The 24,813-nt window shown below is 44.0% G+C and overlaps 1 protein-coding gene across 1 annotated transcript in view; it reads right to left on the bottom strand.

Moving 5' to 3' along the window:
* The window catches only part of ptch1 (patched 1), a 47,291-nt gene that overhangs the window by 6,149 nt on the left and 16,329 nt on the right, over positions 1–24,813 (bottom strand). The window contains exons 3-18 of the mRNA XM_083979653.1: positions 23,771–23,960; positions 23,285–23,354; positions 23,067–23,158; positions 21,307–21,505; positions 21,063–21,184; positions 18,437–18,584; positions 16,652–16,783; positions 16,391–16,546; positions 16,149–16,247; positions 14,414–14,539; positions 11,366–11,484; positions 10,012–10,702; positions 9,562–9,871; positions 8,148–8,290; positions 3,597–3,780; positions 1,429–1,709 (exon numbers count right to left, since the gene is read on the bottom strand). Of these exons, the coding sequence (XP_083835779.1) occupies positions 1,429–1,709; positions 3,597–3,780; positions 8,148–8,290; positions 9,562–9,871; positions 10,012–10,702; positions 11,366–11,484; positions 14,414–14,539; positions 16,149–16,247; positions 16,391–16,546; positions 16,652–16,783; positions 18,437–18,584; positions 21,063–21,184; positions 21,307–21,505; positions 23,067–23,158; positions 23,285–23,354; positions 23,771–23,960 (3,062 nt within the window). The remainder of the gene's footprint in view (positions 1–1,428; positions 1,710–3,596; positions 3,781–8,147; positions 8,291–9,561; positions 9,872–10,011; positions 10,703–11,365; positions 11,485–14,413; positions 14,540–16,148; positions 16,248–16,390; positions 16,547–16,651; positions 16,784–18,436; positions 18,585–21,062; positions 21,185–21,306; positions 21,506–23,066; positions 23,159–23,284; positions 23,355–23,770; positions 23,961–24,813) is intronic.

Below are 24,813 nucleotides of genomic sequence, written 5' to 3'. Positions count from 1 at the left end.
CACAGAGTATGTGCATGGCTGTCCACGAGGGGGTATTTGTGTGCAGTGATACATTTACACATTACACATTATCCTTATTTCAGTCAGGGAGACTTTAGACGACTTAGTACTTTGAAATGTCTCGTGAGCATGAACCTGCATTCTGAAATGAAATGTCAATTCAAGATGAAGGATGAGTGAGTGTGTTTTGGAATCTTTTCAGATATCACTGTGTGCTAAAATTACAAATATGTATATGTTAGTTACAACATAATTGCAGACTGTTATTTTTAATTTATTTTATTTTACAGTTTTTTTGTTTTGTTTTGTTTTTCTCCTCTCTGTTTTAGGTCTCACCGTCACTCTAGGACTGACAGTTATTATTCATCTTCTTATAATTTCACCCAAAATGTTGTCTCATTACTATCATTTGTATGCCTGTGCTTTGTATACTGTATACTGTTATCTCCTCTGAGTCAGTCTCTTTCCCGTGATGTTATCGTACCAATTAAATCAAGACGAAGGACAGGGAGCAAAATGAGATTGAAAGTAATCACTCCACAGAGCAAGTCTCGCTCATCAGAATGACATCTATTCTAAAGAGACATCTAAACAGTACTCAATGGCCACTGGATTAGAAACAACCTGTATAAACCTAAACACAAGACAACTCCTCTGTCTGTGTGTTTAAGATAGATTTCAGGGAAAATAGCCAAGAGGGTTTAAAAGGTGCTTAAAGGTTTGACGTTGTCAGGCTGGCGGTGGTCTGGTCCTGGACAGACCAAATGGTTAAACTTGACGCCTCTCCATAACTTGTCTTTTGATCTTGCTAGTAAAGCCTGAAAGATGAACATGAGGTCCCCTCCTCCTCTGTTTAAGGGCTCGGGTGGCCTGGTCACTGCCTGTCGTAAAACACAACCCACCAAAGAGAAAAACCAGAGCGCTCCGTGTATGTGCTTCTGTGTGAATTATGTACCTGCTCGTTTACACGTACGTATGCGTGCAAGTATATACATGTCTGTTTGTGTGCTTTAAGTGTGTGTCTGCGCGCTCGCCTGTGTGTTTGCATGTATCCTTGGAAACTCGTGAAAGGAGGCGAGAGAGGAGGAGTGTGGAGGATGGAAATCAAATCTAACTTTTTATAGGTTTAGAGTGGGAGCAAGTTGCCTGAGCAACTTTGCGTCCTTTTCCCCATTTATTTCAGCATTGGTGTCTGGGAGTGTTGGACTAGACTAAACAGACTGGCCCTAACAAAACAGCACAAGATAAACACCGGTGACTGGGCTACAATAACACACAGCAGCCCCTTCTCCTTTCAGACTCTCTTCTCTCCGAGATGGCCCCTGGACCACACATAGAAATCAGGAAAGAGAGGGAGGAGAGCAGGAAAACATACATTTCTTTCTCTGTTGCTTAGCAATGGGCCCGTTGGTTTGATCCAACACTTACTATGATGCCGGCGGTCCACGGGTTGAGCAGGAAGAGGGCGCAGACCAGAAAGGTGCAGGCGAGCACAACACTGATGGACAGCAGGAGCCAGTGGCGCAGACTAACATACTGTTCCCAGAAGAGGAAGGGGTAGCCGTTGGGGTAGGAGGGCAGGCCTTGTCGGCTGTAGTTGCTGCAAATAGCCCGCACGCTCTCGATGGCTTCCACAAACTGCGGAGTCTCCCGGAGCCCGTTGAGGTAGAAGGGGAACTGTGCGTATTCGATGGGCTCGGCCGCCGGGACTGGATGGAGAGACAATGGAAGGAAAAGGTCATTTTACAGCAATTGGTGATGATTTTGCTTTTTGGAAGCAAAATCCATGTGGCCTTGCAAGATAATCAAAGTCCAATAAAGTGAAAACAGATTATTGAAGAACATTAAGGAAGTAATCAGATAAATTGTCAGCAGCAGCGATGACATCTGCAGATGATATTTGTCTATTTGTGATTAACTAGCATTAGGCTCTGATCATTTAGTGGATCTGCAGGAATAATTTTCGGCTCTTTAGCCAAACCACCAATATCAAGGCTTTCCCTCCCTAATCCAACCTTGTTCCAAGAGTAGCTCCATCTGTGGGCAAGTGTGTGTGTGTGTGTGTGTGTGTGTGTGTGTGTGTGTGTGTGTGTGTGTGACAGGGGTGGGCGGACCAGTGTGAAACAGAGCTCCATTGACTCAAACTCAGCCAGTCTGTGGCCCAGCCTGGCTAATGAGGGCCTATCAGTTCCAGACACAGCAGAGTGTAAGCGCTAACGTTGAATCACGGTAATTACAACGTCAGAATAACCACCATTACCACACCCTAAACTTAGCACCGCCGCATAAAGCATAATATAGATGCATAAACACACATACCTGCCTGTCATTCTGCTATGAAGTCATATGTGGCGCTAACACAACAATGTATTCATTCAGATTTTTGCTTGCAGTGTAATTAATAACACACTGCCGACTTACATATCTATCTATCTATCTATCTATCTATCTATCTATCTATCTATCTATCTATCTATCTATCTATCTATCTATCTATCTATCTATCTATCTATCTATCTATCTATCTATCTATCTATCTATGCCTGATGTTGGTGTGAGTGTGTGTGTCCCTTAGTGCTTGCAGGGTCAGACAGCAGCACATGCTAACATGGTTTGGCTCATTATAATCTCAACTATAAATTTCCATTAGGATACAAGCTGGCTTTCGGCCAACACCAATCTGCTCCGGGGAGCTCCCGCACAGCCAAGCACTTCACACTGCTTATCCAATCATATTCCCTCCCTGTAAAGGACTTCCTACTTGTTATCCAATTGTGCTTCCCACCCAAACCCAGTCTCTCCTCGTTATCCAATCATTTTCCTCCCCCATGGAGAACTTCCTGACTAGCACCAAATCACCGGCTGGAATCAAACAACAACATGACTGTACTTTTTATGTGAGTTACAGTCTGTGTGTGTGGTAGGGAAATGAAAACAGGGTGTGTGTAGTGTTTAGGGTCACTGAGTTTTAATAATGTTTGTGTGTGTGTGTGTGTGTGTATGTATGTGTGTGTGTGTGTGTGTGTGTGTGTGTGTGTGTGTGTGTGTATGTGTGTGTGTGTGTGTGTGTATGTGTGTGTGCACGTGCAAGTGTGTGTGATGCAAGGCCCCATGGTAGCCAGGATTATACCATTTACCACAGGCACCATTAGAGGAACCACAGTGAGCCGTGTCCTCGTCCTCAGCCCTGCAACCTGAGCTCCCACATACACAAAACGCACACACACATTCACTCCAGTGGTAGGCTACAGTAAAGTCTACTACCTCTTTTAAAGCTGAGAGGCAGACAAGAAGCAATAACTCAAACCACAAGAGGTAAACACTGCTCACATGTAGCAGCCGCCTTATGGAGCACTGAGACCAATGAGCCCTTCAAAAGTTAAAGTCTTAAAGTCTCGGTTAGCAGTTACTGAATGCAATTTGTTCAGCTGTACCATGAAACAGGTATGAACTTCATTTCAAATTTCTGCAATGCTCCATTTGCTGAAGCTAACAACATTATTATTGAAATGTCCTCCTTGTGCGAAGGAAAAACTGGAAGGCAATCCTGCTTGCAATTCTACCACATTTAGTGAACGTAGGGCATGCTGACTTACTGCTGAGGCGTGTCTCGGGCATGGAGTCAGTACGGTCGTGGAGCCACTCGGGAGGGTGTGGGCGAATGTTGGCTTGCGAGGCGGCGTACGCCACAGGATCATTGCTGACCCAGGCGGTTAGGTAGATGTAGAAAGCCCCGGGGTTGATGATCCCATCTGCATCCACAAGCCTCTGACGAGTCAACTACAAACAAGGAAGGAGAGGAATTGATGTTGGTGATCACAGAATGAAGCTCTGTTGCAATCTCTTAGCATACAACTCTCAGGTGCATGCTTACACACATTTTAGAGGTTTAATTAGGCCTGTCACGTTTATACTTGCCATCGCCAAATTTTCGAATTTGAAAATGGAATAATTAATGGGGAAACCGCAATTGAGGTTAAAAAGAAAAGAAAAGAAAAAACAAGGTGGAGCTTGCATAAGAAATCATAATGTGGCCGTCAAGTATATATTGGACACAAAAAGGTATTGTGGCATAGGACATGTTGAAGCAAAACATTCTACAGGTGAGCTGACCACAGACATGCTTATTTATACACATGCATGAGTGCAAGAGAACGGAGCAGCTTTCAAAATAAGAGTCAAATATTAGTCCCACTCTCTTTCCAACCAAAGAAAAATCAACATGTGAAACACTGGTCGCCTTTCTGAAAATTCCCGTACCCCTCATCACAGCTTCCCAGAATTATCATGCCACATTAAAACATGGAAAATGCTGAATCAGCTACTCCCTTTACATACAGTAGATATTGGCTGGCCAACCCCAGGCTCAATGTCCTGACCACTCTGAATAAATTTTTGATGGGGGCCTCGTGGCGCCTTTCTGTTAAGAAGCAGCTGCTGCTGATGAATGTGCTACCGAGTCCTCTTCGCTCTAAATGAGACACTTTGTGCACAGTACACTTTTAATTTTTGACCGTTTCAGCTGAGTGAAATTAATGAGTGAAACCCAATTTTGTTTTTAGCAATATTAAACAAAGATGATATGAAATCTGGTTCAACTTCACATCTGGATGAAGTTTAATAACTTTGCTGGGGCTTTTCATTCACGTTGTGAGGTCAGTTTGTCAGTGTGTCAATATGTTAATAGGCATACCAGCATATTAGCATGCTGATTTTAGCCATAGTCTCACAGAGCTGCTAGCGTGACTGTGGACTCATGTTTCTGCTCACAAACCCCACAATTCAGAACACCAACAGTAATGCCCACATACTACATCATAGCATTACTGAGACCAAAGTACTTTGTCAAAACTATATTTACTCCATTAATATAGCTTAACTTTCACTCTCAGCCTAAAGTTTAAACCCACATTTCTGTCTATTTGCAGATTGTTCCCAAGCTCTGTTTCAGTCATTTGCTATGATGGCTGTGGTCAGTATGAAGACAAGAATGGCTGTCTTGCTCAGGGCTGTTACTTCTCACCCTCCCATGTGGAAGCAGAGGAGTGTAGCTTAGCATTGCTACCTCCTGAGAGGTAAAACCATTACAGCACACCACTCTGTCACACTGCCTTCTAGGAACCATAAATCCCTTCTTCACAGAGAGTTTTGGGGGGTGAAGCCTGGCTCATGGGGTTAGGTAGATGAAGAAAGGAGTGGGTTTTTTTTGTGATGGGGGGGTGGGGTGTTTTGGGGTGGGGGGGGGGAAGAAAAATTGCTTGAGTTAGCGTAACAATAAAAAAATTGGCTGGAGTCCCTGAGCGCGTCTGTGTGCAGTTAACCTGGTTGTTAACACTGAAGGAAATGCCACCCAGCAAATGGAGTGGAGCTATAAAAATAACACAACATCTGTACAAATGTTGCTCACACTTGCGTCTCCTGACCCCTACGGGTACCCAGAATGCCCAGCGCCACAGACCAACCCCGAACCCTGAGAAGAAAAGAGCCCTTGATAGCATTAGCGCTGCCTTTCTTAAAAACTTTCCCACCCCTCCTCTTCTGTGTACCCAACTCCTGTTTTCACTCGCCAAATCTTTATTATTCTATTCCCTTATTTTCAAACCACACACACACACACAAATAGACACACACAACCAACTTCCATATGAGTGCTGGGCCAGGCCATAAGGAACGAATGGTCACCCAGCACAGAGAGAAATGTTAGTAGTGACAGATCAAAGGCAAGAACACCTCTGCACGGATCCATGGAGTGGCATATCAAAATAAAACATCTAGCTTTGCAATTTGCCAGGGTTGGAAAAGATCTGGTCCTCATTTTGAGGCTCAAAAAAACAGCTACTGCTGTAAGTGCACACACACACAACAGACAAAAGCAGCACACACACTCAAAACATACACATGCACACACAGAGCTGCCTCAAAGAAACCACGTGTTTCAGCTTCTCTCATTCAAAGAGGACACAGCAGTGGAGCACGGAGGGAGGGAGAAAGAGACAGACAGAGCGAGAGAGCCAGAGTGATAGTGGGAGCAGGCATAAGTGAGGGAGAGTTAGGGAGAGAGAGGGAAAGAGTGTGTGTGTGTGGGGGGGGGGGGGGTCAAGCAAGAGAGCCGGATTCCAGAGGATCTGGATTGAATTTAACCGCGGGATACGCAACAACTGTATGTCTTCAAGCTGTCACGGGAAGCCCAGGCAGCTCTGCTGGCGGCCCCCACGCCTCACGGCAAATACACTTCCCTCACAGGCGCAGGAAGTGATGTCACAGGGCCGCACACCAGGCCTGCGTCTGCTTCCTGTCAGCCAGTAGAAGGGATGGGAAAAGTAGTGTGCTGCTGCAACAGAGCTCACTGGGCAAGAGAAAGAGCCCAAAACAAACAGCTGAGAACAGAAAGTGAGCAGAGGGAGTGAAGGAGGGAAGCAGGGAGGGAGGGAGAGGGGCTTTCACACATCTGCCGTCATGCAAGACTTGAACACAAATTATAAATATGAATACACAGAGAAGAAAATGCAGCTCTACGGCAAAGTTAATTATCTTTGAGTAAAACGATCTCAGTGTTGAAAAGTCCATGGCTTGTTTTGTGTTTGGAGTTTGCAAGAATCCTGCCCAAGAATTTTGTTTTTATATTTCTCCAGTTTCTTATCTTCTGTTTTCGCTGTTTCCTGCCAAAGAATGCAGCCATGCATCCACGTATGTTGTTTCTTGGTGGTGGTACCAAACCAAAAACAAGCAAGCGATGCCCCGTTGAAACTGAGAAAGTTTCCTCAGCTCCACCATCGTAATCTTTTCTTCTCTTATTGCCTCCTCACTCTTTGTCATTATCAACTTGTCAGCATCTTTCTGCTGACATAGAAGAGACATGATTTGATCTTCTGCTAAGTTCCTCTTTGGACCTCCTTGTGAGACCTCTGCTGCTCGACTGCATGTCATTGTTGGATGTCAAACACCCCTTCAGTGCCAGACTGGGGGCAGGACTCACTGAACCTAGCACTCAACAGCTGAACTGGAGTTTGTCAGGTGATTAAGATAACTACCTTGGTTGTATACTCTTTTGGAGCCACAGTGTCACGGATCTGAATGTGTTTCAACTTTCAGCCTAATATGCTGTATCTCCTGTATCTCCTAAGGAGGGTGCACACAGACCTCCAAGTTAGCAAATGACACAAGATGTATTATTATTATTATTATTATTATTATTATTATTATTATTATTATTATTATTATTATTATTATTATTATTATTATTAGTAGTAGTAGTAGTAGTAGTATATTATTTTAAAGCATTTTTTGTATATGCAACAGCAATTTGTTGTATCCTTTTCATTATGTGAATGATTTATTTGAACGTAAAGCTTTTTTAACTCATTGCTTGTGAAAATAACTGTCACAACTGTGGCCCCTATGTGTAAATGCAGCGAATGCGCATTTCTCAACTCATTCAGCTGCATACCATGGCCAACTAGATCAATTTATCATTTATCAAAGTATGCAACAAACATGTTGTTGATTCCAGTTCAGTTTGATGATTCCAATTATTCTTTCCCATGAGGCTTCAGAATCCAGGATAATTATATATAGACCCCGCTGGCTCTGTTGTGCAGCAATTTTTTTCAACCTCCAAACTTCACACACTATAAACTGTGGCTGGAACCCTTGACAAAGTGTCAGACTGAAAAGGCTTTATGCTAAAGAGAGGCACTGCGAGGCCCCGCATACACACGTCGCGTATGCACACACGCAGAGTGACATTTAGAGTTAATAGGTTTTTCAGAGGCAAACTGCAGCCCCAGTGAGAGCTTTAAATTCCTGGGCTCAGTAAAGTCATCACAGACACTAGATGAAGACAGACAGAGAGATATGGAGAAAAAGATGAATACAAAGAGACAGATTTTTAGATGGGTGTATCTCTTCCAGCCCCAATCACCAAGACAAAACCGATATACTGTGAGAGGGATGTCACTATAGAGATATTTGGGAGTCGGTGTCAATACCACTGAAAATCCACGATTCTCAAAGTTGATACCACAGAAAGAAAAAGAAAAAAGAAAACGTTTGCAGTCCATACTATAAAGACTGCATGGTCTATATTTAAATTCAGTCTGGTCACACTTCTTAACTCAGAATAATGTGGTCTTAAATCCTGTACAGACCTGGTTGAGGTTGATGGGCTTTTCTCTGCGTCCTGTCTGCACCAACAGCTTGTACGCCAGGACACCATCATCAGAGCCATTACTGTAGCCCTTGGAATTGATGCGGCCAGCCTCCCAGTCCTTGTCAAATGCCTGCTGGAGACCTGCAGGAAAACCACAATGAGACAGACTGGTTAAATGCGGATGTTTGGAAAAGGTTACATGCCCTGTTATCTTCATTCTCCCACCAGAACACACCAACAAAGTGCAGCTAGCAAGAAAACAACAACATCCAACAATCCAGCACAGCACAAGAGAACATAACACACACAACACTGCAACCTAACCCTAACCCTTTAATAAGTCTCAGTGATGAATGTGATAACCTGGTGCCATTCTCAACCACTGAACAGGACTTCAAAAACCTAAAATAGGCTTCTTTTGATTCAAGGAGATCATTAGGGAATATATCAAGAACATGTGTCTTCTTTTCTATACTATTCTCTAATCCATATGTGCATCGCTCCCCTCCCCTCGGCTCTCCCCCAAGGCCCGTGCTGTGGTCCGTCTGTGGGAGATGTTGTTTTGGGTCTCGCTGCTTGGCCTGTCTGGCTCCAATTTGTCCCACCATTGCAGCAAGCAATATCAGACACAGTTCTCGCTCTCCCTCTCTCTGTCTCTCTCTCACCCCACACACACTCTGTGTAGTTCCCAGCCAGCTCACACACAGACTCACAGATCTGTTTTATCGTTATGGGGGGAGTCAATGAGTGAAAATGAACCCGTTGCTGGACTGGGCTGACATGTTGAAGACAGTACTCATGTTGAGTGGCACCTCACAATTCTTAGTCAGTGCCCATCCAAAAGTGAAACCTGTCATCATACTGAATTAATTTAAGCTCCTATAAAACAGTGTGGTGTGGTGTAGTTGTGTGTTACAGGCCAAATATCTGAGATTTTCATGGAACAATTTTAACAATAAATGACAAAAATGAGCTTAAGCAACACTGGTGTTAATTGGATGAGTATATTTGTGTGCCAGCATGCAAGAATAAAAAGTCAGTGTGTAAAATTCCAGCCTCCCTATTCGTCCTCTTCCATCAGACCCCCGGACACAAGTGATTTTAATCTGTCAGTGTCCATTTTGCAATCCCACCCACTTCTGAACTCCTGCCCAACATCTTGTCTCATGCAGACTCATGTCAAAACTCGCAAGAAAATTATGATCTCAAACCTGTTTCATGAAAAAGAATAGCAATATTTAAATGAAGAATTAATAACATAATCATCTGTGGTCTAACACAGGCTCAGCTCTGTTGCAACATCTGCCTGCAATTCTTCTCTCACATTATTGTCAAACACTGACAAAGAGGTTGTGACCAAATCCAATTAAATTCTGGTTGCCATGGTGTTTATGTATCAACTTTAATTGTACCTTGCAGCCAGTCCCTGAAGTAGTGAAGCCACATGCGGGGCAGCTGTCCGTTGTCCTCCTTCAGCACGTAGCGAACAGTGTGGAACCTCTGGTGGAGCTGGTGCATGAGCGGCTGTTTCTGGGCATACTCAGCCCGCTGTGTCACCACATACATGTTATAGAAGGAGAAGAACTTGAACTGGGCGCCGATGAAGTCGTACTCGCTGGTCTCTCTGGGCACAATGTCGGTCAGCTCCAGACCATCCCGCACCTGGGTGGTCCCGTATAAGCTGACGCCCAGCAGGCAGAGGAACAGCACGATTACAACCACCTGGAAACGGAGGGATGAAAACGGAGCTTCATCAATCAATTCACTGCAGAGATGTCAGGGCAGCTTCAAGTTGTTGTGATTGTTTTCAATGAGAGCATTTCTCCATCTCTTCTTTTCTAAAAGAGAGAAACTAAACTCACCTTGGTAGTGGGCTGCAGGAGGAATGGAGCGTAGTGCTTCTCGGCAAAAGAAGCCAGGGTCCAGCGGGAGCAGGGAGGCTCGAGGCAGCGCAGGCCCAGCGAGGCTTCTCCAAACTGGGACAATAGGTCCCGTGTGGAGCTGTTGTTCTCTGGGCTCTGGCCAGTAGATGATGCTGCATCGCCCTGAGGAACTGAGCTAGAACTTGAAGTCGTGGCAGCAGGAGGAGGAGGAGGCACAGGGTGATGATGGGAGAAGCTGGCCGAACCTCGAGATCCACCATTACTTCTGCTTCCGCTGTTGTTGTTGTTGAGGTTGCCATGATTGCTGCTGCTGCTGCTCCTGCTTCCGCTAGGGTTGCTACTGTAATAGTCATTGTTAGGGTTGCCCCTGGTCGGAGCCGGGTTGATGGGCTGCACGGAGATTTGGGATCTGGGCTCAGCTGTGGTGTAAAAGGCCTGAGTTCGGGGGTCATATTCTGTCCTGAGCTGCACAGTGGACTGCATGGTGATTTCGGTCTGCTGCGCAAAGCCATGGCTGCTGTAGGAAGGTGGGGGGCTGCTGTAGCTTGGGGGAGGAGTGCGATATGAGGGAGGAGGGGTGCGATAGGATGGGGGAGGGCTGTAGCGACTCCCATCCGCCCCATCCAGGTAAGCCTGAGGCTCGATCTGGATCACGCGATTGGCACATGGGCTGAAGAGATAAAGGCATTGAAGAAATGTCAGACCAATTGACTGGTGTTTAAGAAAAGGCAACAGAACAGTGGAAAATTTAAACAAACAAATCACCAAATTTTGTGAGACACTAAATAATTTACAAGGTTTGTTATTCTATAAAAGTCTTTACCCATATTAAAGATTAGGTGCATTAAATCTGTTAAAAATCATAACTTTTATTGGTGTTCTGTTACTGCAGGACGCAAGAAGTATTCCTCCTCTGCTTATAACATGAAATACAGAGCCAGGATGCAACAACACAAGGGAATTTAATAGTGTATGTGCACATCTGTGCAGTCACTGTGCCAACAGGCATGCCCTGACAGGCAGGCAGACTGGCAAAGCTTAATAAAGGCTGTGACAGATAAACAGAAAATCAAACAACCAAGCAGCCCAGACAGAAACAGACAACTTAAGTAGTAATTAGGTTTTGACTGAACGGGATTAAGACGAAGATATCTCAGAGATAACTGTGTTTTCAGGTTATTCACTGTCAGATCAGGGATCAGAGAAAGGAACATAAAATTGAAGCATGAATGAATGAACAGAGAGGCAGTACATTTCAGTAGAAATGAAAGAGCTTGTTAATGTCTGACTGTATGTGTGTGTGCGCGCACGCTTTTGTGTGTTATGCACATACCTGTAGAAGCAGCAGAAAATGTCGAAGCGTCTGTCTTCTCGTCGGTAGAGGTCCATGCTGAGGATGGCGGGGAAGATGAGCAGCACCATGGCAAAGTTAAACACCACCACCACGGCAGCCTGAAAGAATCACAGAAAACATGATGGTATATGCTACTATTATAGGAAAGGATGAGCTCAATTGACAATGAGTCACTTTTAATTTAATTAAGAGGTGGTGTAGGACGTAGAGGAGGTGACATGATATACAGAAAGTTCTGGTGGTCTAAAAAAGATCAGAATGTAATGAAACATAATATACTATTTTTTTTTTTCGATCGATGTCTCTGTATCTCCATCCCAGCACTAGTTCTGAGTTACAATACGAATCTGGAGAATATTATATTGCCTCAAACAATTATTATCACTTAACACAAATGCTGGGAAACCTTGTGTTTACCTTAAAATAACACAATCTGAATAAGCTGGCTTCAGGGAAAAAGCACCTTTCAACACATATTCAATTCCCTTCAAGACAAAATCTCTGAGTATCCAGAGAAAAAGTGAGGCGTGTGTGTGTGTGTGTGTAATAGAAGCCAGTACAGTGTTGTGGTTAAGTATTTGAAGGTGGTGCACTGGAGCAGAGGGTGGGGGTTGGGGTTAGGTTGGGGCCCTGCCCAGAGTACAATCTGGATCTTGCATAGTTGCCAGACCACTACAGACACACACACACACACTGACACACACATACACACTATCCCGTGTGTGTGTGCCAGACCACCCAAGGAGCAGGAGGCCCGCGGGGCCTGAGGTGATGAGCAGGCGTTGTGGCTGTACAGACAACACACACCCCTTGCACACACATACACACACAAAAAATGCACATACACACAAGTATCTGCTGCCAGCTTAAAAAACTGTGCAGCCTCCTACTTAAACCACACCTTAACACCAACCACCACACACACACACACACTCTCTCTCGCCCTCCCTCATTCCACAGCTCAAACAACAAGAGAGAAATAATGTGAGATTAAAGAGAGATGAAGTTAGAAAAAAACTCTGTATGTACAGTAGAACAATTAATTCTCAATCGGCCCACTAACGTCCAGACATTTACAGTATGGTTCCACTCACATTCACACACAGACACACACACAGTGACCGCTCGCTGACCCCACAGTGCGGAGATTTATCATCACATCTGTCTCGCGCACATGAATGTGTGTGTTCCTGTGTTCGTATTCGTGTTATCTGGACAAGATTCCTGTTTTTTTTTTTGTGTTCATACTGATGGAAGGAAGCAAATGAGAGACATAACGGAGGAAAGAGAGAGAGGGAAGTGAGAAGAAGAGATAAAACCACAGAAGGGTAGACGACAGGAAGTTTTTAATGGTGATAAAGAGACACGCTAACACATATCTCTGCATTGATACGGAGCAGAGAGATGAGGTGTGAGTGTCTGTGTTCCATAATAAAATATGGGTATCAGCATGATAGTCTACCTCACAGCGAGTCTGTCCTCCACCAGTCACAAAACCACAAGTGTAAAGTATGCATGCTATGTGCTATGCGCGCTTGTGTGTGTGTGTGTGTGTGTGTGTAAAACGAGGCTGCATGGATTAGACCCATGGGGTAAATGGATCATGTTTGACAGACTTGCTGTACTAAAGCCATCCATCCACACATGCTAATATTGTACTCACTGTGGCGACATCTTGCCTCACCCCATGTGTATGTGTGCGTGTGTGAGAAAGAGAGAGAGACAGAGAGAGTGAGAGCATAGAGAGGAGAGAGGGTGGGTCGGGATGTTCATACATCCTTTCTCAAAACATGTTCAAATTATCCACCAAATGCTTTAATCTGTTAATTTGTTTGACCAATAAGTTTTATGGGGATCGGTTTTACTCATGGCTGACAAACTTAACAAACTTTTAACGTTAAGAAATAATAAACACAATTTATTTGAAGTCATGAGACTTGACTTTTTTAAATGCATTTAGATAGATGTGTTATTTATTTCTTCAGTTTCACTCATTGTGCAATACCTATTATATTCATAAATTAACTTGCATTGTCATTTTTCTGCTATGCTCTTGTCCTTGTGTAAAGTTTATCTATCAGAAGTCAATCTATCTGTGTGATAGTTTCACCACTCCAAGAATGGGCATTGGATCCAGTATAGTGAACACATCCTTCCATAATTAATCTGTGGACAATGTGTGAATAGTGTTTTTTTTGCAACCTTCCTTTGTTTTTATATTCAGCTTTACATTTGTGTGCTTCCATCCTATGTCCTTCTGTTTCTTATGCTGCTGTAACGTTGCAATGCAGTCAAATCAGAGGTTTAATCTGACCTTGTCTTTTCTTTACATTATGTATCAATTTAATTGAGTGAGTGTTTCTGTGAATTAGCAAATAAGTGATTTCTGGAGGCATTTTGTCAGACTGACAGACGTCTCTTTCTGTCCCACTTTTCACGGTTCTGGTGACGTCTATAATTACTGACAGATGTTAGCGAAGTCAGAGGTCCCCTCTGGATCCCCCCACCTTCTCACACACGCACGCACACACACACACACACACACACACACACACAAGCTAGACCGTTGCTTTTCAAACCTCCCACACAGATACTACAACTCTCCACACTCACACACACAAGCGTGAGGATATGCAAGTAAACACAGACACACTTAAACACACACACATGCAGAAGGATTCAGTTACATGGACTTCAGCCACAATCTGGACAGACACCGGGCCCACCACTAAACAGCCTCAAAGAGGGAGGGAGAGGGCTGGATGGATTTAACAAAACACACACATACACACACACTCCACGCACACAAATACGTGCACACACCCACACACTTTCAGTTTGATAAATGAAATCAATAAAACTACGGTCTGGAGAAATCTGGAGCCAATGACGACTGGAACAGGACTATTAGCGAGGGAGAGGCCCCACACAAGTGAACTTCTCCCTCTCTCTCTCTTTCTCTCTCTCACATGCACACGCATGCACACTAAAAACACACACACACACACACTCACTACCGGGCACTACCTGTAGAGAAAAGGCTCTGAGCGCCGGGATGGGGATGAGGGCTGCCATGAAGAATGCTGTAACGTTGCTGATGGACGTCAGAGCCACGCTGGCCCCTGTCCTCTTCAAACACTCCCCCGTACGGTCCTGACAGAGACAGAGAAGGAGGCAGATGAAAGCAAAAGCAATAAAACTCATCTCTTTTAGCCAAAGGCAAATGTGTAATACTTGCGATTATGTACAATTATCATAATACGGATATGACTGACAGTGATTGCAATGTTTTTTGACACCCTGAAGGACTTGGATCATCCACCTGGGCCTGTCTACCTCTGTCTGAAGGGTGGAGGAAAAAGGGGGAAGAGAACAAAACGGCGTGCTGCCTCTCCAAACAAATACATTTTCAGTGAAATCACTGCTGCCGAATAACATGTTTTCACTATTTCTTATCGTAAAGACACAGAAAGAGGGTAGTATCCTCACACACAAAACCCCTGGAAGGTTTTGGCGGTAGCTGTATGAAGATTTGAGGACGTGCAGGACCACACAAGGAGTGTTTGCAGGCATGTGTATCTCTGTCTGTGAGTGTTTATGTGTGTGTATATGAGTGTGTGTGTTTGTGTCAGACAGGAGATCAGGTTCAGCTCTGTTTAGTTTTCATCTCATCCACACAAAGAAGGCTCGGGGGTGAGGGAAGCATAGAGACAAGGGCTCGAAGGGGAGGGAAACAGGGGAAAACAAAAACAAGCAAATACATGCCTGTGTTTTCCCCCGCTGGAGATGAAAAGCTTTACACACACACACACACACACACACACACACACACACACACACACACACACACACACACACACACACACACACACACACACACACACACACACACACACACACACACACACACACACACACACACACACACACACACACAGAGAGTACAGTTATTGCAATTAATTTTCTCTGTGCACTGGACTGCCTCTGCGGAAAATCTTCTTGCTACTGCCTTACTATACAAGTCACCATTAACATACAAATTACTTTCTTTTATTCTGTTAAACCCCATCATTCATATCTGACAAGTATTTTTAAGAATCACTCACAAGTCTTTATTTAGGCCAGTGACCAAATATTCATCCAAATGCATGGCGCAAGCTAAAAAACATTCAGAGAGTCATCCCGTTAGGTCAAATTATGTTTAAAAATAAATGCTTTTATAGAAAAAAGGTAAAATATAACTTTCAATGCAAAAATGGGTTTCATTATCTAATACAGGCTGCAGTTCTCAAAAAAGGAACACATTTAACATGGAGATTAGATAAGCAGACTGTGTGTGTGTGGGGCACATGGGTTGTTTGATGCTACATCACAGGCACAGACAGGCTTTCACACATTCCCCTATAAAGGAGATAAGATAGTAGAAAGGCAGGAACAGGGTGAGCAAAGAAGGGGTAACTGTCTGCAGCAGCGAGCCGTACGATGCCAGCGACCTGAGCGTCAATTTGAAGTTGAGAAACTCAACTTTATGCAAATGAGCAGCAACAACGCCGAAGTGGCAGCCAGATGCAGACAAAAAATTTAGAGAGAAGATGAAGATGGAGGGAAAACTAATCATTGTGGTCTCACATCAAGAAAAAGACATCTTGAAAGCCCTTTGGCCGCCTTCTGCAAGCGCCTGCTAGAGCTTACAGGCAGCGCAATGCTAGCGATCATGTCGTTTCTGGTCTGAGTGCATCGTAAGCGCAGATGTTTGACTCACCTCGAATGGGATCCTCTTGTTCTGTCCGGTCTCACTGAAGGCATGAGCGAGGAGGAATACGTCATCGACTCCGACTCCCAGAGCCAAGAAGGGTAGCACCTGTGGCACACACACGAATCCCGTGAGCATCACAAGAGACAAAGAGCATGCACAGCCAGAGCAACACTGGATACTGGAACTTGACCTTTACAAAGCAACAGACTGGGACATTGTCCTGTCCAGTGGCAATGTGTGTGAGTTACCTGCGTGGTGGCAGCGTTGAAGGAGATGCCCAGGAGTGAGCAGAGACCAAGGCCGGCCGCCACAGACAGTGTCACCAGCAGGACACCCGCCAGCCCTACAGCCCCCTGAGACTTGGCACAGTCCCATCGCAGCATGGTCAGGCACGCATAGGCCAGCTGGGTACGAAACCACATGATCCATTGATTAAAATCAACTTGTTGCTAGCGAAAGTCAATCACAATCATATCACCACACAAGCCTTTCTGCGGCTCTGTTCTCACCATCAGCAGGTATCCACTAGCCACACGGATGACGCTGATGTCGGAGAAAGACTTGAGGATATCTTCCAGAGTGGTGGTGGTGAAAGACAAGACCTTCTGAGAGGAATTTGCTGCGACACTCTGCAGCACCGCCTGAGGAGAGACAAAACAGAAACAATTAGATAGAAGGTCAGGTTCAACCATATTGTGCTTACTTATAATAAGCAACTGCTTTTTTAAAAAGGGGCTAAGGTTTTTTTAAAAGGGGCTAAGGTCTCCAACACAATAAAGCCCAATAAAGTATTTTCATCATTCTTCCTTTATTATAACAATGCAAATGTTTTCCAACCTACTGATTACCAGTAGAGTATGCATTTAAAGCCTCTTATTACAGCATCTCCTTACACTGACATGGCTCCGCCTTAAATGTGCATCCTGCCTTTCACTGACTAACTGGATTGCACCACAACTGTTTGAAAGGTTGGTGGTTCGATCCTTTGCTACTCCAGACTAGAAAGCTTTGTATAAATACAGTCCATTTTGTGACTTAGCTGGCAGACAAAGTAAACTTCCAGTGTGTTTTCTTATCTGTTTTAGTAAAATCACATGTAAATTATTAATCATGCACAATAAGTAAAACTCCCCCTGTGCGTCTTAAACAACTAAGACAGATCGCAGCCCTGAATAATGAGCTCGGCCTCTGTTTGAGAAGGTATTTGGGGGGAAGCTGCATAGTACCATGACCCATCCTCTCCCTCTCTCACTATCTCAGGGCAGACAGATGGCTTCAACATTGAACTGTAGTTACTGCTCAGTGGGGAGCAATGCTGGCTGACACACATTAGGAAACACGCACTAGATCACACACACACACACACACACACACGCACCCATGTGTGATCTCCAACATGTGTCAGTCACATACCAATATGCATGCACGTGCTATTCTCGCAGACACACCTAATCGAGCACAATGTGCACCACACACACTCACAGTGAAATTATTTGGCATAATGACTCCTACAATGCCATTGATATAAACACTACATCGAAATAAATGATCACACCTCTTTTCTATCACTGATTCCTGGGCCCCAAGATGAATCACACTCTCTCTCACACACACACACACACACACACACACACACACACACACACACACACACACACACACACACACACACACACACACACACACACACACACACACACACACACACACACACACACACACACACACACACACACACACACACACACACACACACACACACACACACACACACACACACAATGTTGAACAGAGGTTGGGGCCCCCAAAACAAAGACCAGATGATGTCACACATGAGCCACCAATGGGGCCACAGCTGGGAAAGCAATTGTGTGTGAACTTTTGAGTGTGTTTGCATGTGTGTTAGTGCGTGAGTGTGTGAGAGAGAGAAAGCAAAAGAGAGAGAGAGAGAGAGAGAGAGAGAGAGAGAGAGAGAGAGAGGGGGAGAGAGAGAGATCCAGCACTCCCTTAATGTATTCCAGACATGCTCTCCCTGTTGCTCTATTGCTTCTCTCTACTGAGCAGTGAGAGGGAAGCTTTAGCCCTTTACCACACACCAACAGTGGTTGTAGTATCTATCAAGGGCCAGGGCTTTGGATGGGGCCTTTCCATGTTCACCTGTATCCGGCCAGTGATTTACAATGTGGTTGTAGAGGATTTAGGGTAGATTTCTTTTCCCCTTTCTCTTCCCTTGCCCTCTTTTTCTGGATCTCCCTTTCTCTTTCTCTCTCATTTCAGAGCACTTTGGCCCTTACCTCAGAGTATCTCCTCTGCCAGGCTTCCAGTATAGCTGCAGCCTTTTCTTCATTCCAGTTGATGTGGGAAACCTCCTCGTAGCCCCGAAAGTGCTCAAACATCTGCTTGGGAGTCATCAGCTGGAACATGGTCTGCAAGGCCTGGGCACTGGAAAGAAGGAAAGGAGGTAGGATGGCAGAGTGAGAGGGAGGGAAAGATGGAAAGGATGAAAGAGGGAGAACAAAAAGACGGAGGTCAATGAGGTGCAAGCCTTCACCAGCAACATCAAGTTTACACAGGAAGGTCAATGAGGCAACAAGCTGGCCTTCTGGATCCTGCAAAGGACATCAACGTGGGTTGAAACTTGGATTATGAAATGTTTGATTCCCATTACCAGCAAAAAAGCAAGAAGAGCGAGCTTTGAACACTTGTGGCTACCCACATTGGTTGTTTTGCAAAATCAGACTGTCCATCAAGAGCAGCAAACCAACCGGGACAAAAAAGAAGCAGAGAAGATGAAATTCACCCAAAAGCTCATCAACCAAAAAGACCAGAAACTCAAAAACTTGCTTAATTTAAAAAGCAGAGGTCCCAGAACAGAGAGGATGTTAATTTTACTGGTCAATGGAGGAAAAATTAAAAAAAAAAGCAGAAATTCATCAAAACCGCTGCACCTGGGCCATGTTGGGTAACAGTCATCATAAACTCTGTTGTGTTAAGCACACCTGCTGCTTAATCATAATATTGTTCCATCTGATTTGACTGTTGAGCCAAGAGCATGGATGCCCACAGCCATGAGACGTGCTGCTCCGTGTGCCACACGCGGCACAGCACAAACGTCCATTTGTTCAGCCATTTAAAATATTCATCCTCAGGCTACAAATAACCGTTGTTTTCACTTCACATACTGTGGATTATTTTTCATTTAACTGAGTGTTAACTGAGAAAATAGTGAATATTAATTCAAATCGAGAGCCCAAAGTAATCCATTTATGATATTCAATCAAGAACTCTCTGAAATAGAAAATGAGCAATAAAAAACACTTTAGGCTCATAAATAACATATAATCTATTATTGATTACACTGTTGGTTACATTTCTGTCCATTTGCTAATATATATGTGGACTTTGCATTTCCCTGCATCCGTCATCGTCTATAAAATAATCATAACTGCAGTTATTACTCATCACCATACATTTTTAATTTGTTAAAAATTAACTGCCCTCTCTCTGAACTCATCATCTATTCCGCTCTTTTGCCATCTTCTTCACATCTGTTTATGTACCTACTTGTAAGCAGAGATTGCATTACTGCTATCTACCTAAAGTTCATCACACTGACTTGGGACAATGGAGATATTCATAGAAACATACAGTCCTTAGCAACACAAAACTGTACTAGGCAGCACAAAAGATTGATCATTCTAAAAATGTATTGACTGAATTTGATAGCCAGAACATTTCTTCACAGCGGAAGGACTTGTTCCCATAGAGCAGGTATTTGATACCAATCTGCAAGCTTCCTGATCGTGTTCTGACAAATTTTCTAGTAACATGAAGAATGCACAGCCTAAGAGTGCACATTAACTAAGCCATAAAACTATACAACGGATTATCCGTGAATAAATTACTTTGGATCAGAGTGCACTGAAGTCAAGTCAGTGTATGTGTTTTAAAATCATAAGGTTTTATGGAGCAGAGGAGGAGACATTAGCTGGTCACTCTCTTCATGAATGTGATCTCTGTAATATGGTGATAATCACTGTAATGGTGGCAGTTAGTAAACAAGATGTAGAAATTGAGTGCCAGCAGTAACAGCCCAGTGGACAGAGCAGCAAAACCACACACACACACACACACTTACACAGGCAGGCAGGCACGCACAGACACCCTAATGACCCAAACTTGCCAGGAAAAAACACAACCACAAAACAAACAACGCACCCCACTGTACCCGGTGACCAGTATGTGTGTGAATGTGCAACAGCGGGTGTGTGTATGTTTTGCCTTTGTATGTACATGCATGTGCTTGCACAATCCAAATCTGCAATTTAAAATTTTAAAATAAGTGGTCCATGAGCAAAATGTTGGATAATTTGAGTAGCTTTCCCCGGTTTGAGGAAGCTTCTTATTGCTTTATAAAGTGTGTATGTTTTATATATATAATTTTTGCATAAAAACACATATAATAATTGTAAAAAACTGAATTTAATGTGCTCTGTTATGAAGGGCATACAGCACATTTCACACATGAAACTCCATATATACTGTAGGTATAGGTATATCACATAATCTATAAGCTTTGTCTTGGTACTTGTGCTGGAATTAAGATCATGTACCTCAAATAACTGTATATTTGGATAAACTAGCCAGGCAATAGATCACTCTGTGCGCATTTGTGTGTGTGTAGGAGTGGGCAGTGTCCAAGCAGAGCAGCCAGAGCTGAGCAGGAACAGCTGGAGCTCTAAGATTTCACTGGAATCTGCTAATGACTGCAAGATTTACAGCACACGGCGCACACGCACGCACGCATGCATCGTTTCGGAGAGCATAAAAGAACAAAAAACACACTCTTTCCAGAATAAGCGCTGCAGCGATCACAGCAGTGTTTATGAGGGTGTGTATGTGTAAGTGTGGGTATGTTACCTGAGCAGGGGTCCGCTGCCGTTCTTGGTGGTCCCTCCTACGATCAGTTCCTCCTGCCAGTGCATGTACTTCCTGGACAGACCATGGCAGCCGCCATTCAGGGTGCGCGCCACATCGAATGGCTGGTGTAATAAAAGCAACAAGCAGGAAAACAACTGTCAACAGCTAAACAGCTTCTGTTTTACCAAAACATATAAATGCTGCACGCACACAACGATATGTTGAAGTGACATCTTGTGTCTACCTTAGTTGAGTTCTTATTGGGTGCAGTGCGGGGGCAGTCAGGGTCAGCAGGATTAAGACAGGGTCTATCCATGTAGCCGTGTCCAACGTCTGCCTTTTCCAACATGTCCTCAAATGCTTCCACAGGGAAATTTGCCCTTCGTAAGTCTTCAAGGAACTCCTTAGGGTCAAAGTTGGTCCACTGCAGAGGGTCTTTACCTCTGCAAAGTTAAAAGTAAATAGGAATACTGTTTAACTATGACTTTAACCACGTTTCATTTACTCCATCCATGGATAAGTGTATTTGTGCCTTTAGCCATTCTTCCAACTCACCCAAGTCCCAACCTACCACCCAGACATTTTGGTTATTCTCATTTTCACTCAAACTCTGAATAAAGTTGTTCAGATATTTGAGCTTCCGCATGACTTATTTATAACCTGTCAAACGGAGTGCTTGTGTTCCTCTGCCAGCTGTGTGTTTTTTCTCTATCGCCATGTTTCCAAATCTCTGTGATGACAATGATGAATACTCATCATAACCGATGGCCAAAACTGCGACAATAACTGAAATTTTTCCTTTGTGCGAAATGGCGTCCACATTGAATCGATTTAAATGTTACCGGTATTATTAGTTCTGCAGGACACTTGTTTTATTAGATACGGCAGAACTATCAGGGGAGACGACCACTGAAAGGACAAAACATGCTCAAGTGTGGGTTTGGTATGTCAGCCCACACTTACCTCCAAACTTTACCTCAACAACATCAATTCAAGTGGACCACAATGTCTTTCTTGCTAGGTGACACAAAGTGATAAATGGAGACCAATTCCCATCATGCAATGGCACAGTGCTGAATTCCTGCTCCAAACCGGTCCTTGTCTCTCTGCCTCACACATTCCAATCTCTCTTTCTCTGAATCTCCCTCTCTCCGTCATTCAGACTACATTGTATGTGCTTAACCAGGCTTGGGTTATTATTCCCAGCCTCCCAACCAGAACATAGTAAAAACCTTATTTACCATCTGAGACCAACCGGGCAACACACATACTCGCCATATTCACATAGTCTGATGACGGCGACTCAAGCCGGTACACTTTCACACATCGACAAAACGCCCGTATTGCGCTGGCGACAATGGCACACACTATGTGCATGCACACACACATGCAGAGGTAAAGGTCTGCTGAGTATTACTGTAGCAGCAGGCCATTAGCAACAGAAGGGCCAGACAATGGTGTGAGGCCCAGGGCTGGAGAGAAACTATCGCCAGCGATACGCATGCCAGCAACCACTACAATAGAGCCTTCAGAGGGGACGAGTTCAGGACACACACACACACGCACGCACAAACACACACTCTTGCTCCTCTGTGGTGTCTCTTTGGATGGGTTGAGCGTGTTTGGGCAGCCTCTGCTAAAGGGGCAAAAACAACATCAAGAGATCCAGATCTCCTCCTCCTCACTCCCTCTCTCGTTCTCTCTCCCCGTCTTGAAAACAATCTGAACATACCAATACTGTTACCATATACACTAATTTCATAACCAGAACTCACAGGCTCAGCGTTCAAGATCTCATTGTCCCCACACATCATTTTTGCCAGCTGGCCTCATTGTGAGGAAAGCTCTTTGTGTGCCTAATTATGATCTTTTTAAAAAAGCATTTGATCGCTTGACTTCATGATTGGTCAATCTAATGATATGCTGTGTTGGCATGTTGTGATTGTGCTGACACATCATAAAATACTGATTCCTGTCTAGTAAAAAGGAGTTTCGTCTACTTACGGGAGATAGACCATTCCAGACTGGAGCTTGGCTCCCTCCCAGAAACAGTCCAAAGGGGTGATGATGAGGCAGGGATGTAGCTTTTCTATGATCTAATTGGATGAAAACACACACACACACATACAGGAAAATAGACACAGATTTACAGCGCGAACTGCTATGGAAAAAAGCAGCTTAAATTGAAATGCATGAATGAAATGAATTAGGTATCATCTTACCTGATCCATAAAATGAGTTTCTGTGACTAGTTCTCCTGATTTGTAGCATAAGTGTTCTAATTTCCATTGTCTGAAAAAGGAGAACAAAAGAGTTTCTGTTTAGTTTTCTTAATGCCACATAGCCACAGCTGGAGCACTGATGATAAAAAAAAAAGAATGTTGAAAAATGGCAATAAACCATTTGTCATCATGAAAGTGCTGTGAGCCAAAGCACACCTGAACACAGATACACAGGTATGCTATATATCTGTACAGTGTAATGTAAAGCATTACACAGCTGAACTATGATCTCAAAGATTACCACAGGTGTCTCTGTGACAGAATCACAGTGTTGTTCATCTTCAGTGGGGTAATTAGATTTCATTATGTTGCCCTTTTTAAAGACAGTCAGTCATTTTGGTCAATCTCTCTTCACTTGGACTGTGCACAACTGAAAAATATGATACTTAAATTACAGGTATATAACACTCAAAATGTATGCATCACCTGTTATAAAGGTAAACATGAACTCTGCTGGCTCGGATAGCTGACTCCAGGTGCTGCAGGAGTGCATCCACCGTTAGTACATTGGCTCCCTCCTCCCGCGGCGTCTGGATCATCAGCTGAGGGTTAAACATGGCCTCCTCGCCTATCTTCTGTCGCGTGTACCTCAGCTCCTGGTTCACACGCCCACCAACTGGACAAAAGAAGAGTTAATGTGTTAACATTTACATACCCAAATCCTCCGTGCAAATATCCAAATATACAACATACACACACACACACACAATTACACTACTTTGTGCTGGCCTTCGATCTTTGCTTTGATAACTTCCTTTGGGCAACATCATATCCTCATCAAACCCATGCAGTGATACAAACATTAACCTTTTCAACTTCTTTTTTCAATAGCAGATAATTAGACTTGTATCTAACACAAAAGCACTTGTTTACAGTGAGCTTGTACCAGGGCAAAGCCAAACATCCTCACTCCTTTGAACCCAAAAGACTAACATCACTCCAACAAATCCACATTTCACAAAAACAGCTCAATGTTTCTACTCAAATTTGCTAACAAGTCAGCAGCGCCAGACCACATTGACTGCATGTGTGTGTGACAGTGTGTGAGTGTGTTTGATAAAGAAGAGAGAGAGCCTCTCTTCCAGGCTTCGCTCCCAGTATCGTGGTGGGACTAAGCCCTGTGCGTGCGCTCTAAGCTCTCAGCTAGCCCCAGCTACAAAAGCAGCCTGTCAGGCCCTTTAGCTGCCCTGCTCCACCCCAGTACAGCCAAGAAGACTGGCAAAGTCCCTTTTTGCGCACACAGGCACACAGGCATGCACACGCACGCACACAGCATGAAAAATGTCCAGTGAGAGCTAACTGTGTGAAAAATCTGTAACATTTTATTATGTCTTAATCCAATTCAACAATTCTGTTCAATCCATGCAAGAGCAGGCATAGATTGAATATTTTCAGCCCATTGTAATGGCATTAAAGTTGAACATAAGCATGCCTGTTCTGCTGAGCTGGACCACCCAGTCAGACCAATG

This window comes from Trachurus trachurus, assembly GCF_905171665.1.
Source record: "Trachurus trachurus genome assembly, chromosome: 9".
NCBI lineage: Eukaryota > Metazoa > Chordata > Actinopteri > Carangiformes > Carangidae > Trachurus > Trachurus trachurus.
This window is presented reverse-complemented; position numbering and strand designations above follow the sequence as displayed.